This window comes from Balaenoptera borealis (genome assembly GCF_965194805.1).
Source record: "Balaenoptera borealis genome assembly, chromosome: 1".
Lineage (NCBI taxonomy): Eukaryota > Metazoa > Chordata > Mammalia > Artiodactyla > Balaenopteridae > Balaenoptera > Balaenoptera borealis.
In genome coordinates this window covers 146,549,922-146,566,850 of record NC_138860.1, presented here as the reverse complement: position 1 = coordinate 146,566,850, position 16,929 = coordinate 146,549,922, and the positions used below count along the sequence as shown (strand labels likewise).

Below are 16,929 nucleotides of genomic sequence, written 5' to 3'. Positions count from 1 at the left end.
ACCTCCTCGCCCGTGTTGCACCGAGTCAGGGAGAGGCAGTACTCCCTGGCACACAGTAGGCGCCTAAAAAGTGACTGCTGGATCGGTACCCCGCATCACGCCCCTCGAGAGCACCCTCCCAACCCCCGGGGGGCGTTCAGGAGAGCGGCAAGTGAAAAGGCCCAGGCAGCCCCGGCGGAAGGGCTGGATGTTTACATTTGGCCGGGGGAAGGCAGCGCTCTCCAGGCGGGAGCCCAGCGCTCCAGGAGATCCATCTTACTTGGATGGGGGGCAACCAGCTCTACGCCGGCTCCGGGTCCTGGTTCCACCGATTTCCCCTATCCTAACAGGCCGAGCCTTTTCGTGGGACTCTGGCCGGGCTTCCAACCGGAGATCGGCTTTTAGGATTCGGTGTCCAAGTGGCCCGCGAAAGCCTACAGCGCTCCCGACACTCCTTTACAGGCCGGGGAGGCGGCGGGAACAGGGAGGGCGGGGACCCGGGGACCCGGAGCGGCGCGAAGGCTCCGCGAGAAGCCTGCGGGCGGCCCCCGGGGCGGACAGCACGGCGCAGCCGGGAGACGCGGCCCGGCGCGGAGCCCCGGTCGGGCTGGGACGCGCGCCGGGCGCCGAGGGCCGGAGGGACAGCGGGGCTGGGCTCACCCATGAAGAGGCAGAAGAGGTCCAGGCAGATGAGCAGCACCCGCTTGCTGCCGCCCTTCCTCGGGTTGTTGTTGAGCGCCGGGCTGCCGCCGTTCTTGCTCTCCGCGACGATCGCCTTGTCGTACTTGTAGTTTTGCATGGCGCTGGTCAAGACGCCCCGCGACAGCAGTCACACACCCAGACGCCCGGGTCGCCTCCCGGCCGAGGCTGCTCGGGGCGCGGCGGGAGAGTGCGGCCCCGCTGCCCGCTTCCAACGGCAGGCGGTGGTGCTTTCTGCTCCCCTGGAGCTCCTCTGCTTTTCCTGCCTCAACCCCGAATCGTTCGAAAGTCCAGTGGGGAGAGAGCCAACTCCCGAGCAGAAACTTCTGCAGCGCCGCGCTGCTCCGGACGCGCGGGGCTCCCGTGTCTGTGTGCAAAGCAGCGAGCGGGCAGCGCGGGCGCTTGACCACCTTCCTCCGCGGCTGATTGCTTAATGAATGGGAGCTGCGCGGAGCCCAGCCACGCCGAAGCGCTGCCGAACTCCAACTTTCCTCCTCCTCCTCCTCCTCGCTGCTGCTGCTGCCGCCGCCGCAGTTGCCGCTGTGATCGCCTGGATTTGTTTTCGGCAGTTTTATTTCAAGAGGTCCTTTAAAAAGAGAGAGGGACCTCCTTACTTGGCTCAGAAGAGATTCCGAAAGCACAGCCCCTTCCTTAAGCAGCCGAAGACGTAGGATAATTAAGGCCACATTTTCCCCCACCCCTTTCCAAAAAAAAAAAAAAAAAAAAAATCCTAAAAGGAAAAGTTACTCTCAAACCAGAGAATCCGGGAGCCCCTAGCGTTCAGAAACACTAAAGTGTCACAAAAGGAAAAATAAATAAATAAGTAAAAGAATAAAAAGAAACATTTTCTTGCCGGCCTTGGGTCAGGCAAAAGTTGAGGCTGTGCAGCTCAAAAGCATTTCTCCTCCCTGACACATTTGGGGCTTTCAAGTCTTCATTTTGATTTGAATCATATTATCCCGAAAATACTCCAAAAAAAATTTTTTTTTTAAAGATCTTAACACCCAGCACCGGGTACTGGGGTAGATTCTGAGGATACGAACAGGAAAAGGACTGCACAACTCTGGAGCTAGACCCTGTGGACTGGAATCTTGGCCATGGCTCTGTGCCTTGGTTTCCCCATATGTAAACTGGAGATAATAACTGTTTCTCCTAAATAGAGTAATTGTGAAGACTTAAATAGCTAACCCATATAAGCACCTACAACAGTGCCAGGTATATAGGTGTTAACTATGACTTTTACTCCTGTTTCCAGGGTGAACGAATCCCAATCCCTACAACCCCCTGCTAGTTCAGCTGGCCCCCAGCCTGCTTGTACAACTACGAGGGGTAGTTTTTGGGGCAATCTAATGCTTTGCCTTAGAGGCTGTCATATGCTTTTAAATTAATTATTTTATGTGAATTAATTTTTCTTCCAGGTAGACTATAATCATTTCCAAGGCAAGGGCCTTTCCTTCTATCTTCTGTAGTGCCTAGCAGAAAACTGGGCACACAGTACAATAAATAGGCATTTCTTCCAGATGTCTCTTTTTGTACATCCAGAAATAGAAATAGTTGTAGCTTTTTTATATGTTATATTGTTCACGTTCTTTTTTTATCCTGACTTGTTCCGGGGTTCAGTAACCCTATATCCAGCCACCAGCAGCCACTTGACCTTTCTCCAATAGTCCTTTCCCACTCCACACCCCGTCCTCCTTTTCCCTCTGCCTGTAATGCACATCCATCCCTCCTCTAACTACCAAAATGCTTCTCTTGCTTTAGGGTACTCTGAAATGTCACCTTCTCTATGAGCCCTTTCTTGATCTCTAGACAGAATTAACTTCACTTTCAACACTTTATTTATAACACTCTTGTGGCACTCATCACAGTCTGATTTGGCATTATACTTAGTAAAGGCTAGTCCGCTCTACAGTTTATCAGCTCCAAAGCATCTCCCAGGTACCTCGCACAGAGTCTGACGCCTGCAGAATTAAGCTTAAGTCCAGACTGCACAGCAACAATTGGGCTGGCAAAGAAAGGCAAAATCGCTGTCTTCTGGAAGCAAGAGTAATTGAATCTCTGAGACAGTTTTGGAGCTGGGGTATCTAGCTGCAGATCATACACAGCATTCTCAATCAAAGAGCAGCAAGTAAAAGCCAGGGAAACTAGAAGAACAAATTCCTTAGACGGCTTTACCATGAGAAATACCTTCACTTGACATGTTAAAATAGCAGAAACAATACAAAACCGATTTCACCATTACTGACATTCTGAAAGGAATTCTGGGATCCTGGTGTCTTCCCTTGCCCACTCAAAGCTCCTTGTTATGATAATCATCCTTGAAGTTCTAAGTCACCAAGCCACATCTTTGGAATCCCAAATGAAAAGTAAGAGCAAACCCCTGAAACTTCAGCAGCCCACTCTAATCTTTCCCTCCTTTGAGTTTCAAAAGTCCTAGGGCATCTGTGCCACTGACAGCCACTAATATTCCACTGTAGAGTCCTCTGTTCTTATTTGAATTTTATAGTCACCTCCCTTTACATTTCCTGTCTGTTTTTCCTTCTCTGTGAAATGACTTTTATTAATTTAAGAACAGACATTTTTAAAAGCCAGACTTTTACTGTAGCTAAATGGTATTATAACTCAGCAGTCGCTGCTGGGCTCTTTAAAGTTACTGGGTAAGATTGATGGTAAACTTCAGCTGGCACTAGATTGAATACTAGGAACATTTTTGGCTTCAAGGTTCCCTGGATTAAATTCAACTACTTATTAAGAAAGATAAAAATCTGTTATTCCAGGAGCGAATAAAAGGGAAAATAAATGGATGTTTAAATAAGAGCTTTATATTTCCATTTACAAGGCTCTGTGGGCTATTTTTTTCATAACAAAAAGATCATAGTGTTAATTGATGCATGTCGTTGGGTGCAAACAATTATTACATTTGGATAACTCTTCAAGGGAACAGAACACTACAGATACTCATTAAAATGGACTTGAACTCGTCATAAATATAGTGTCAATATCATTCTTTATGTACTAGGAAATAAAACAGCCTCCCCAGATACATCTGAAGGCCTCTTTGCTTTAAATCCTAAAATTGAAGAGTCTAATTAGCAAGTAAAATGCAACAGAACAGACTGGATAGTTTAGAATGGTGTCATTTCAAAGTAATTACATAATCTAAATTCCTGGTAAACATAGCCCACCAGAATGCATACCTGAAAATGACATCCAGTTCACTAAACTAGTCTGCATAGAAACTATAACATCAGCAGGGATAAATGCCTTTTTAAGATTAACTTATTATGTGTGGCAACAACGGCACATCATTCTTAAATAACTGATACCTCCCAAGAGATTTAAATGGCCTTCATTTCTAAGATCTCTCGTTACCTCATAATTTTATTTCTCTCTCTTTTTAACCCCTAACATTTAATAATTAATCATTTTTTATTTTTTGAAAAGGCATGAATTGGCTCTGGAAATACTTAAGGGAAAGGTAACTGAGTTCCTTTACATAAAATTGTGTAGTCAAAAGGTCAGAGCCCAAACTTCCCAAGCCATTGAAATTCACTTAAAGAAACCTAAGTTTTAGCTAACAAGTACCCATTTATCCAAGTTCTTTAAAAGTGTTACATTCCATCTCTGGTCTTTACTAAACAAAACTAGTTGGCTTGCTGCTCTAAGTGTTGGATTCAATATCACGAGTGCTCCCACTGGACTAAATAGAGGCCTCCAGAGTAACACTCTGGAGAAAAGGCAGGAAGGAGCAGAAGCTTTGAGGTCTGAACATCTTGATGTGCTGTTTGATCTGAGATATGCTCAACAACCTCTCTGAACCTGAATTTCCTCAACTTTTAAATGGGACTAACATTTTTCTCTGGTTCTGGGGATAAAACATTAATAATGAAATAATACATTTGAAAATACCTAGTACACAATAGGTAGTTGACAAATGTTAATTGAATGTTAATATTTTAAATGAGCACTTTATTTCTATAATATACCTGTTTTAAACACAGATATTAAAAGTTATTCAGTATAGATTAAGGATTAAAGTCTTGGTGGTTCTTATATCAGACTGCCTAGGTTGCAAATAAAGATGTGGCAGAGATCTTAAAAGGTGTTTATCCAGTACTAACTCTGAATGTACCATTTAATTTTATTCATTTTTTCCCTAGATGCAAAAACACCTTCAGCATCTCTATATCTATCTTTTTTTGAAATGTGCAATTTCTTGAGAATTCTGAAGGTATTGAATCAAACAAGCTTATTTCTTTTAGACAATTTAGTTACACATTATTTTCTTCAGGATTGTTTGTGAAACTCAAGAAAAGCTATTTGCTTAAACTAATAATCTTGTACAAGTGGGAGTACTTTCATTTTAAAGGCACTTTCACACCTATTATTTTATTCTTACAGTTCACCGAAGTAGGTGGGGGGGGGGTTGCTATCATTAGCCCATTTTATAGATGACAAAACTGAGGCAAGCCCATTTAACTGGATAGAAATGGTTTTCCTCGAAGGTAAAATGGAAATGATTCTAACATTAGCTCATGCGGAGTAAAATAGAACCCTTCACAGTTTATAAAGGCATTTACATTCACTGATCTCATTTCAGGTAGATAAGGCAGAGATTATTATCTTCGTTTTAGAAATGAAGGTACTGAATTTTTGAAAGATAAGAGATTTGCTTAAAATTGGAGGTAAGGAGATTCCTGAAGGACTAGAATGCCAGATCTCTTAATTTCTAAACTAAAATTCTTTTCTTTACATCCTCAAAGGTGCTCAGAAATTTCTGCTGCTCAACCATGATTTCACAGAGTAATTCAGAGGGACTGCAGAATTAGCCTCGCGTCTGTACTAAAAAGATGGAGAAGTTTTATGTTGTTTTGTATTTTCTTATAGACTTGGAAAGGAACAACATTGTTGCACCTTGTGTCACTGAAAAGCAAGAATTGGGTTCATTGTTTGTCAAGCAGTTATTTGTTACAAAAAGGGAGTCTGAGAACACAAAACAGTAGTATTACTGTACAGCAGCCTCAATTCATGTCAATATGTTTACCTTTCTACAAGCAGTCACCTTTACTTTAGCTAGAAATTATAGCAGTTAAGAGCTAACTTTATGATAATTCAAAGAGTGAATGCTGTTCATTAAATTTAAAAAAAAAAAAAAAAAAGCAATCTAGAATGGACAGAGGAACTTGCAAATAAAGATGTGGCAGTTTGTCTCCAGAATGGGTAAAACTGGAGCATGGCTGATAACTCAAAAGGAGACCGATGCTGCCACCTTGTGTCATTGTAGAAAAATGCTAGGACCCCCAAAGTGAAAATTGTCATAGTTGGGGGATGGGGAATGGTTGTAATGGGAATTCAGAATTTTTATATCATATGTGAAATAATAATAGCCCAGAGTTTCTGATATTTTCCTGATCCAGTACTTATCATTCATGTGACAGGTATATATTGAGTATCTGATATGTACCAAACAATTTTAGGAGCTAGGGATATGGCAATGAACAAAGCAGACAAGAATTACTGTCCTCATTGAGGACCGATAATTAGGTCTCTAATTATCTCATATGTATGGACTCATTAAACAACTCTATGAGGAAGGTTTTCCCATTTTACAGATAAGGTTACTGGGGCACAGGGAAGTTAAGAAACTAGTCTAAGATTATGAAGTTACTAAGTGGTAAAGCCTGGATTTGAACCTGGGCAGTCTGATAAAAGAGCCATTGAGACTTTAATCATTAATCCACACTGAATAAATTTGTCCTCTGTCTAAGGTGCACAAGGGAAAGATCAGTGGTTTCCCCAAGTGGCACTTTAGCTGTGTGTGTCTGGGAAGAAGGGTAGAAGATGTGAACAGTTTTGTGTTTGTGTGTGGGTATACACATACATATACATTTATGTGCATTTACTGAATTCATATGTATACATATTCTGTATACCTATTCACATACATTATGTGTGTATTTATTCACTGTATATATATGGGTGTTTATTCATTCATTTAATCACTCACACATTTTCATGAGCACCTGTTCTACACTAGAATTCATGCTAGATTCTAGAGATAATCAAATGAAAAGTTTATGGTCCCTTTCCTCAAATGACTCATTTTTAGTAGGAGAAAAACATAACCAAATACTTGCAATATTATCCTGACTCTCATCACATTTTATTATAAAGACTTAATTGGTTTCTTCAAAAGCCTGTACTCTTCAGACAAAAGCCAAACCTTTGTGCCTAGCATGGTACATAATAAGTCGTCAAAAAGTAGTTGTTGAATAAAAGGCTAGCAGAGAGTTATAAGTTCCACATAGGGCCATCAGGGAAAGTTTCACAAAGCAGATAAGGCAGGGCTGCATAATAAGGCTGGAAAAGACATGTAATAACTTGAGTACATAGAAACAAAAGAGTTAAACCATTCATAAAACTTAATCCCAGAAGGATCATTGATGTAAACATGAATGATAAAATACAGCTTTTAGAATCGAACAAAGGAGAACCTATTCATGACTGTGGGGTAGGCAAAGATTTCCTATATGGGAATAAAAAACAATAATGACAAAAGAAGAGATACAAATTGGAATATTTTAAAATTAAGAACTTATATTTATGAAATACATCCGATGTCACTGAACTATGGCCTGTAGGTTAAATTCAGCCCACTACATGTCTTTGTACAGCCTGTGAGCTCAAAATGGTTTTTACGTTTTCACATGGTTGAAAAAACTCTAAAGAAGAATAATATTTCATGATATGTGAAATGTATATGAAATGCAAAATTTTCGTGCCCATAAATAAAGTTTTATTGGAATGCAGCCATGCTTATTCATTTAATTGTATGGCTATCTACAGCTGCTTTTGTGCCACAAAGGCAGAGTTGAGTAGTTGCAACAGAAATCACATGGCCTACAAAGTCTAAAATATTTTCTATCTGGCCCTTTACAGAAAAAGTTTGATGACAGCCAAAATACACAAGCAAGAAAGTGAAAAGACAATTAGGACAGATTAGGAAAAGATGTATATCTGCAAACAGAATTTATATCCAGAATGTATAAGGAACTACAAATCAATCAAAAATACAGACAACCCCCCAAATTTTTAAAGGTTCGGGGGAGAGGGGCAAGTCTTGAATAGGCACTTCACAAAAGAGGATATATGAATGACCAATAAGCGTAGGACAAGGTGCTCAACATAATTAGACATTAGGGAAATGCAAATTAAAAGCACTGTATATCTATCAGAATGGCTACAATTAAAAATCCTGACAATATCAAGTGCTGGTGAGGATGTGGACCAACAGGAGTGAAAACTGGTATAGTTGCTTTGAAAAATTCTTTGGTAATATCTACTAAAATTGAACATATGCATATCCTATGACCCAGCAGTCCCACTCCTGTGGATGTGCCCAACAAAGATAAAGGCATATGTCTATCAAAAGACTTGTACAAGAAGGTTCAAAGCAACTTTATTCATGATAGCTCACAAACGGAAGCAACACAAATGCCAATCAAAAATAGAATGACTAAATAAATTAGGATATATCATACAGTGGAATACTATGCAGCAGTGAAAAAGAATGACCTGCATCTACACAGAGGAACATGGATGAATCTCTCAGGCATAATGTTGAAAAAAAAGAAATTGACATGCAGAAACCCGAAGAAACTAATACCTTGAGTTACTATTTTATTTTCTTCAGTCCAACAAAAACTTTTCTTTCTTTCTTTAAATGTTAGAGGGTGGGGAAATGGGATACAGAGGGTAGAGACAGGAAGATGCAGGACCTTTGCACTGAATGTTCCCTCTGTTGTAATGTTCCCCTCCTTCAGCCCTTTATTCACCATGTCCACATCTCTCCTGACGCCATTAATTTATTTTTCTCCATAGAATTTATGCATCTTACTTGTTTGTTTCTTTCCTGTCTTCCTCCACCAGACTTCAAACTCTATTAGAATAAGAACTTTTGCATCTTACTTGTTTGTTTCTTTCCTGTCTTCCTCCACCAGACTTCAAACTCTATTAGAATAAGAACTTTTGTCTTTTTTCACCTTGTGTCTCCTTAGCGCCTGGCACTTAGCAAATATTTTTGAATTAGTAAATAGTCAACTTAGTAACTAATTGAATTACTAAATAATCAAACCAGTGAGTGAATGAATGAATGACCAGCTGGGATGGCACACACAAACACTTCAGGAAGAGTTAATGATAAATTTAGATATTGTCAAGTCAGAGTCCTCACGGGAGGAGGCCTGCTTTATTGATATTCATCAGATAAAGGACACAGCTGTGGAGTTTCATCTCTTAGCAGCCAGTGTCCCAGACCAACCCAACTCTCCTTTTCTCAGCAACTATAGTGTCTGCTTCACTGTTTAAGCTGAATTCCAAATTTGCTAATTGCGTTCTATCTTCCCAGCCTGGACTGTGCCTCCTCTCTCAGACATTCCTTTTTCCATTGTCCCCTCTTCGGCAATGTTAACCGGGCTTTATCTCCCATCTTACACTGTTGGGCGGTATAGTGGGCTTTCCAGTAGGAGAGGGTGTCTCAGGTTAATCTAATCTGGATAAAAGCTAAAAGTTTGATTAAGACAAAATTCAGGTGGAAAAATAAGGAAAGAAATGTTAGTCCCATTCTTCGAACATCTATTACACGCTGGTGTCTTTCATGTATATTATCTCATCTCTTCATGTTAACCCTGTGAGATAATAGTAATAGTTACCACATATATCGGGCTTATATGCCAAGCCCAAAGCACTTTGCTTGTATTATCTAATGCAGCAGTCCCCAACTTTTTGGCACCAGGGACCGGTTTCGTGGAAGACAATTTTTCCACGGACGGGGTTGGGAGGATGGTTCAGGCGGTAATGCAAACGATGGAGAGCGGCAGATGAAGCTTTGCCACTCACCTCCTGCTGTTCAGCCCGGTTCCTAAGAGGCCATGGACCGATACCAGTCTGCGGCCCAGGGGTTGGGGATCCCTGATCTAATGCATGTACTATTTAATGCCCCTAGGAGATAGGTGCTTTTATTTTTATTTATTTATTTTTTTTAAACATCTTTATTGAAGTATAATTGCCTTACAATGGTGTGTTAGCTTCTGCTTTATAACAAAGTGAATCAGTTATACATATACAATATGTTCCCATTTCTCTTCCCTCTTGCATCTCCCTCCCTCCCACCCTCCCCATCCCACCCCTCTAGGTGGTCACAAAGCACAGAGCTGATCTTTTATTAATGAGATTCAAAGAGGTGAAGTAACTTGCCCAAGGTCACACAACAATAGTCATGGTGGAGCCAGGATCCAAAACAGACAGTTGGGGTCCAAAGTCTGTGCTCTTAACCAACAAGCTGTAATAACCCAATAGGCTACTATTTGACTATTAGAGGGTATTGCTATCTCCTGATGAAGGAATCAGGAAAGAAATAATTTTAGTCAATGTCACAGTGCTAGTAAATGGCAGAGCCAATATCTGAACCCAATTTAGACCATATATCAAACTACCTATGTACATAGACGCTTTGTTGTTTTCAGATGCATCTCAAATTTAGCATGTCTGGAAAAATACTATCCCAAACCACTCTTCCGCTAGGGGTCTCCACCTAAGTAAATAGAATCTCCATCTACCAATATCCTTCATGCCCTACATCCAACCAGTCACCAACTTTCATTGCTTCTCCCTCCAAAGTAGATCACAAACTCTATCTCTTACCTCTGCCTCAACATCAACCATCCTTTCTTCCTTATCTACTGCAATAACCTTTTAATTGCTCTGGTTCTATATTTGCCCACTTCTAACTCTCCACACAACAGCCAGAATGATTTTTGAAATGGGAATTTGATTATGTCACTTACCTGCTTAAATCCTTTTTAAACTTTGAGACTTATGATAAAATTTAAAATCCTTCATAATGTGGTCCTTAACTAACTCTCCAGCTTATTTCCCACCTTGCTCATACACTCTGGGGACACTGGCTTTCCCTGTATTCCTCAAAGATATTAAGTTCCTTCCCAATTTGGAGTCTTTACATATACTGCTCCTCTTATTATGTTCTTTCCTCCCTTCTATTGCCTTCCATTTTTTAACAGCTTTATAAATATGTAATTCACACATCAAAAAATATGCCCATTTAAAATGTACAGTTCAATGGTTTTAGTATATTCACAGAGATGAGCAACCATAACCACAATCAATTTTAGAACATTTTTATCATCCTCAAAAGAAACCTGAAAAAATATATATGTATATGTATATATATATATATATGTATATATATATATAATCAATTTTAGAACATTTTTATCATCCTCAAAAGAAACCTGAAAATATATATATATATATATATAATTGAATCACTTTGCTATACAGCATAAATTAACACAACATTGTAAATCAACTGTAGTTCAATAAGATAAAATTTAAAAAAAGAAACCTGTATCCATTAGCAGTCACCTCCCTATTTCCTACAATCCCTCTAGGGCTGAATAGTCACTAACCTATTTTCTGTCGCTATGGATTTGCTTATTCTGGATATTTCATATAAATGGAGTCGTATAATATATGGTCTTTTTTGACTGTCTTCTTTCACTTGGGTAATGTTTTCAAGGTTCATCCAAGTTGTAGCATGTATTAGTACTCCACTTTTTTTTTCTTACCGAGTATTATTCCACTGTATGGGTACACCACATTTTTGTTTATACACCCATTGGGTGACATTTGGGTTGCTTCCACTTCTTGGTTACTATGACTAAAGCTGCTCTAAACATTTGTTCCACTGAGGGACTTTAGCCTTTACTCAGAATGAAATGAAAGTCTATTTCAGAGCTGGGGTCAGAGGAGTGATGATTGGACTTGACTTTTAAAAGAATCATTCTGGATGTTTTGAGAGTAGACTGGATGTGGGCAAAGGTAGAAGCAGGACTCTCTAGTTTAGAGACTATTGCAGTAATCCAAGAGAAAGACAGTTGTGGGTCAATTTAAGGCAGTAGGTGAAGAAGGTGATGACAGAGGTCAGATTCTGGAAATACTTTGAAGGTAGAACCAACAGGATTTGCTGACAAAATGGATGTGTGGTAGGAGAAAAAGAGAGACGTCAAAGATGACTTGGAGGCTTTTAGCCTGGGTAACTAGAAGGATGGAGTTGCCATTCCTAGAGGTAAGAAGAACTGAGAGGGAAGCAGGTCTGGGGAGGGAAGATCAGGAGTTCAGTATTGGACATGGAAAATTTGAAATATCTATTAGTTGTTCAGGATGTCAAGTAGACAGATGTATATTATAGATATCATTTTATTTGTCCTTGTAACATCAAATAACATACTACTAATTTAATTTTTTACTCATTCAGTGAACAATTAGTGAATGCCTAGATGTTTAAGGCACACCTGTAGATATCCAATAAAGATAATCTAACTCTGTTTATGCCTCTGACAGTATTCTACATACTGCCAGTGAATCAGTGAAAGCAGCATGGGGTGTGGAGACAAGAATGTTAGTTCTGTCTCTGTTGCAATTGATTATGTGACTTTGGGCAAGTATCTTCATTTGTTTGTGCTTCAATTTCTTCAACTTTAAAATGGGGGGGGGGGTTGGACTTCCCTGGTGGTCCAGTGGTTAAGAATCCGCCTGCCAACGCAGGGGACACGGGATCCATCCCTGGTTAGGGAAGATCCCACATTGCCACGGAGCAACTAAACCCATGTGCCACAACTACTGAAACCCGCGCACCTAGACCCCGTGCTCCGCAACGAAGAGTAGCCCCTGCTCGCCGCAACTAGAGAAAGCCCGCGTGCAGCAATGAAGACCCAGCGCAGCCAAAAATAAATTTTTAAAAAATGGGGGGTGTGTGCAAAATGATAGCCAAGATCCCTCCCCCACCTCCAGCCCTAAAAGTCCTTCAATTTGCTTACCTTAATTGAAACCTAGTTTTCCCCAGTTTACATTTCCTTAAACTTTGCTGAGGAAGGCAGCTACTTTTCCTTCTGTTAATTCACTGAACAAAGAAAAAGAAGTTGGTCTATATATTCCTGACTCTCCATGGCCACTTCCATAACTTTGTTTCTCTTTCATGAATTTAACAATCTCTTCTTTAAAAAACAGACAAATGAATCTTTTTATTATTATTACAAAAGTACTACATATTCAATGTAGACAAAAATTAAAATTTAAAGTTATGTTGCGTCTTCTTTTCCTTTGCTAATTTCTTTAATTTTTTTAATCATTTAAAATTTTAATTTTTTTACATCTTTATTGCAGTATAATTGCTTTACACTGCTGGGTTAGTTGCTGCTGTATAACAAAATGAATCAGCTATATGTATACATATATCCCCATATCCCCTCCCTCTTGTGTCTCCCTCCCACCCTCCCTATCCCAACCCTCTAGGTGGTCACAAAGCACCGAGCTGATTTCCCTGTGCTATGCGGCTGCTTCCCACTAGCTACCTATTTTACATTTGGTAGTGTATATATGTCAATGCCACTCTCTCACTTCGTCCCTACTTACCCTTCCCCTTCCCCATGTCCTCAAGTCCATTCTCCACATCTGCGTCTTTATTCCTGTCCTGCCCCTACGTTCTTCATAACCTTTTTTTTTTTTTTTAGATTCCATATATATGTGTTAGCATACAGTATTTGTTTTTCTCTTTCTGACTTACTTCATTCTAGGTCTATCCACCTCACTACAAATAACTCAATTTCATTTCTATTTATGGAGTAATATTCCATTGTATATATGTGCCACATCTTCTTTATCCATTCATCTATCAATGGACACTTGGGTTGCTTCCATGTCCTGGCTATTGTACATAGGGCTGCAATGAACATTGTGGTACATGACTCTTTTTGAATTATGGCTTTCTCAGAGTATATGCCCAGTAGTGGGAATCCTGGGTCATATAGTAGTTCTATTTTTAGTTTTTTAATGAACTTCCATACTGTTCTCCATAGTGGTTGTATCAATTTACATTCCCACCAAGAGTGTAAGAAGGTTCCCTTTTCTCCACACCTTCTCCAGCATTTATTGTTTGCAGATTTTTTGATGATGGCCATTCTGACTTGGTGTGAGGTGATACCTCATTGTAGTCTGGATTTGCATTTCTCTAATGATTAGTGTTGTTGAGCATCCTTTCATATGTTTGTTGGCAATCTGTATATCTTCTTTGGAAAAATGTCTGTTTAGGTCTTCTGCCCATTTTTGGTTGGGGTTGTTTGTTTTTTTAATATTGAGCTGCATGAGCTCCTTGTATATTTTGGAGATTAATCCATTGTCAGTTGCTTTGTTTGCAAATATTTTCTCCCATTCTGAGGGTTGCCTTTTCATCTTGTTTATGGTTTCCTTTGCTGTGCAAAACCTCTTAAGTTTCAATAGGTCCCATTTGTTTATTTTTGTTTTCATTTCCATTTCTCTAGGAGGTGGGTCAAAAAGGATCTTGCTGTGATTTATGACATAGAGTGTTCTGCCTATGTTTTCCTCTAAGAGTTTTATAGTGTATGGTCTTACATTTAGGTCTTAAATCCATTCTGAGTTTATTTTTGTGTATGATGTTAGGGAGTGTTCTAATTTCATTCTTTTACATGTAGCTGTCCACTTTTCCCAGCACCACTTATTGAAGAGGCTGTCTTTCCTCCATTGTATATTCTTGCCTCCTTTATCAAAGATGAGGTGACCATATATGCGTGGGTTTATCTCTGGGCTTTCTATCCTGTTCCATTGGTCTATATTTCTGTTTTTGTGCCAGTACCATACTATCTTGATTACTGTAACTTTGTAGCATAGTCTGAAGTCAGGGAGCCTGATTCCTCCAGCTCTGTTTTTCTTTCTCAAGATTGCTTTGGCTATTTGGGGTCTTTTGTGTTTCCATACAAATTGTGAAATTTTTTGTTCTGGTTCTGTGAAAAATGCCATTGGTAGTTTGATAGGGATTGCATTGAATCTGTACATTGCTTTGGGTAGTATAGTCATGTTCACAAAGTTGATTCTTCCAATCCAAGAACATGGTATTTCCCTCCATCTGTTTGTATCATCTTTCAGTGTCTTATAGTTTTCTGCATACAGGTCTTTTGTCTCCTTAGGTAGGTTTATTCCTAGGTATTTTATTCTTTTTGTTGCAATGGTAAGTGGGAGTGTTTCCTTGATTTCTCTTTCAGATTTTTCATTATTAGTGTATAGGAATGCAAGAGAATTCCATGCATTAATTTTGTATCCTGCTACTTTACCAAATTCATTGATTAGCTCTAGTAGTTTTCTGGTAGCATCTTTAGGATTCTCTATGTATAGTATCATGTCATCTGCAAACAGTGACAGTTTTACTTCTTTCCAATTTGGATTCCTTTTACTTCCTTTTTGTCTCTGATTGCTGCGGCTAAAACTTCCAAAACTATGTTGAATAATAGTGGTGACAGTGGGCAACCTTGTCTTGTTGATCTTAGTGGAAATGGTTTCAATTTTTCACCATTGAGAACGTTGTTGGCTGTGGGTTTGTCATATATGGCCTTTATTATGTTGAGGTAAGTTCCCTCTATGCCTAGTTTCTGGAGAGTTTTTATCATAAATAGGTGTTGAATTTTGTTGAAAGCTTTTTCTGCCTCTATGGAGATTATCATATGGTTTTTATTCTTCAATTTGTTAATATGGTGTATCACATTGATTGATTTGCGTATATTGAAGAATTTTGCATTCCTGTGATAAACCCCACTTGATCGTGGTGTATGATCCTTTTAATGTGCTGCTGGATTCTGTTTGCTGTATTTTGTTGAGGATTTTTGTATCTATGTTCATCAGTGATATTGGCCTGTAGTTTTCTTTTTTTTGTAACATCTTTCTCTGATTTTGGTATCAGGGTGATGGTGGCCTCATAGAATGAGTTTGGGAGTGTTCCTCCCTCTGCTATATTTTGGAAGAGTTTGAGAAGGATAGGTGTTAGCTCTTCTCTAAAAGTTTGATAGAATCGCCTGTGAAGCCATCTGGTCCTGGGCTTTTGTTTGTTGGAAGATTTTTAATCACAGTTTCAATTTCAGTGCTTGTGATTGGTCTGTTTATATTTTCTATTTCTTCCTGGTTCAGTATCGGAATGTTGTGCTTTTCTAAGAATTTGTCCATTTCTTCTCGGTGTCTATTTTATTGGCATATAGTTGCTTGTAGTAATCTCTCATGATCCTTCGTATGTCTGCAATGTCAGTTAATATTTCTCCTTTTTCATTTCTAATTCTGTTGATTTGAGCCTTCTCCCTTTTTTCTTGATGAGTCTGGCTAAAGGTTTATCAATTTTGTTTATCTTCTCAAAGAACCAGCTTTTAGTTTTATTGATCTTTGCTACCGTTTCCTTCATTTCTTTTTCATTTATTTCTGATCTGATCTTTATGATTTCTTTCCTTCTGCTAACTTTGGGGGTTTTTTGTTCTTCTTTCTCTAATTGCTTTAGGTGTAAGGTTAGGTTGTTTATTTGAGGTTTTTCTTGTTTCTTGAGGTATGATTGTATTGCTATAAACTTCCCTCTTAGAACTACTTTTGCTGCATCCAATAGGTTTTAGATAGTCATGTTTTCATTGTCATTTGTTTCTAGGTATTTTTTTATTTCCTCTTTCATTTCTTCAGTGATCTCTTGGTTATTCAGTAGCATAGTGTTTAGCCTCCATATGTTTGTATTTTTTACAGTTTTTTTCCTGTAATTAGTCTCATAATGTTGTGGTCAGAAAAGATACTTGATATGATTTCAATTTTCTTAAATTTACCAAGGCTTGATTTGTGACCCAAGATATGATCTATCCTGGAGAATGTTCTATGAGCACTTGAGGAGAAAGTGTATTCTGTTGTTTTTGGATGGAATGTCCTATAAATATCAATTAAGTCCATCTTGTTTAATGTATCATTTAAAGCTTGTTTTTCCTTATTTATTTTCATTTTGGTTGATCTGTCCATTGGTGAAAGTGGTGTGTTAAAGTCCCCTACTATTATTGTGTTACTGTTGATTTCCCCTTTTACAGCTGTTAGTATTTGCCTTATGTATTGAGGTGCTCCTATGTTGGATACATAAATATTTACAATTGTTATATCTTCTTCTTGGATTTTTCCCTTGATAATTATGTAGTGTACTTCTTCGTCTCTTATAATAGTCTTTATTTTAAAGTCTACTTTGTCTGATATGAGAATTGCTACTTCAGCTTTCTCTTGATTTCCATTTGCATGGAATATCTTTTTCCATCCCCTCACTTTCAGTCTGTATGTGTCCCTAGGTCTGAAGTGTGTCTCTTGTAGACAACATAT

The 16,929-nt window shown here is 39.1% G+C and overlaps 1 protein-coding gene across 1 annotated transcript in view; it reads right to left on the bottom strand.

Moving 5' to 3' along the window:
* PLPP3 (phospholipid phosphatase 3) overlaps nucleotides 1-1,585 on the bottom strand; it is an 85,141-nt gene extending 83,556 nt beyond the window's left edge. Inside the window, exon 1 of the mRNA XM_082358953.1 lies at nucleotides 640-1,585. Within this exon, the coding sequence (XP_082215079.1) occupies nucleotides 640-778 (139 nt within the window). The 5' untranslated portion in view covers nucleotides 779-1,585. The remainder of the gene's footprint in view (nucleotides 1-639) is intronic.
* Nucleotides 1,586-16,929: the final 15,344 nt, after the last annotated feature.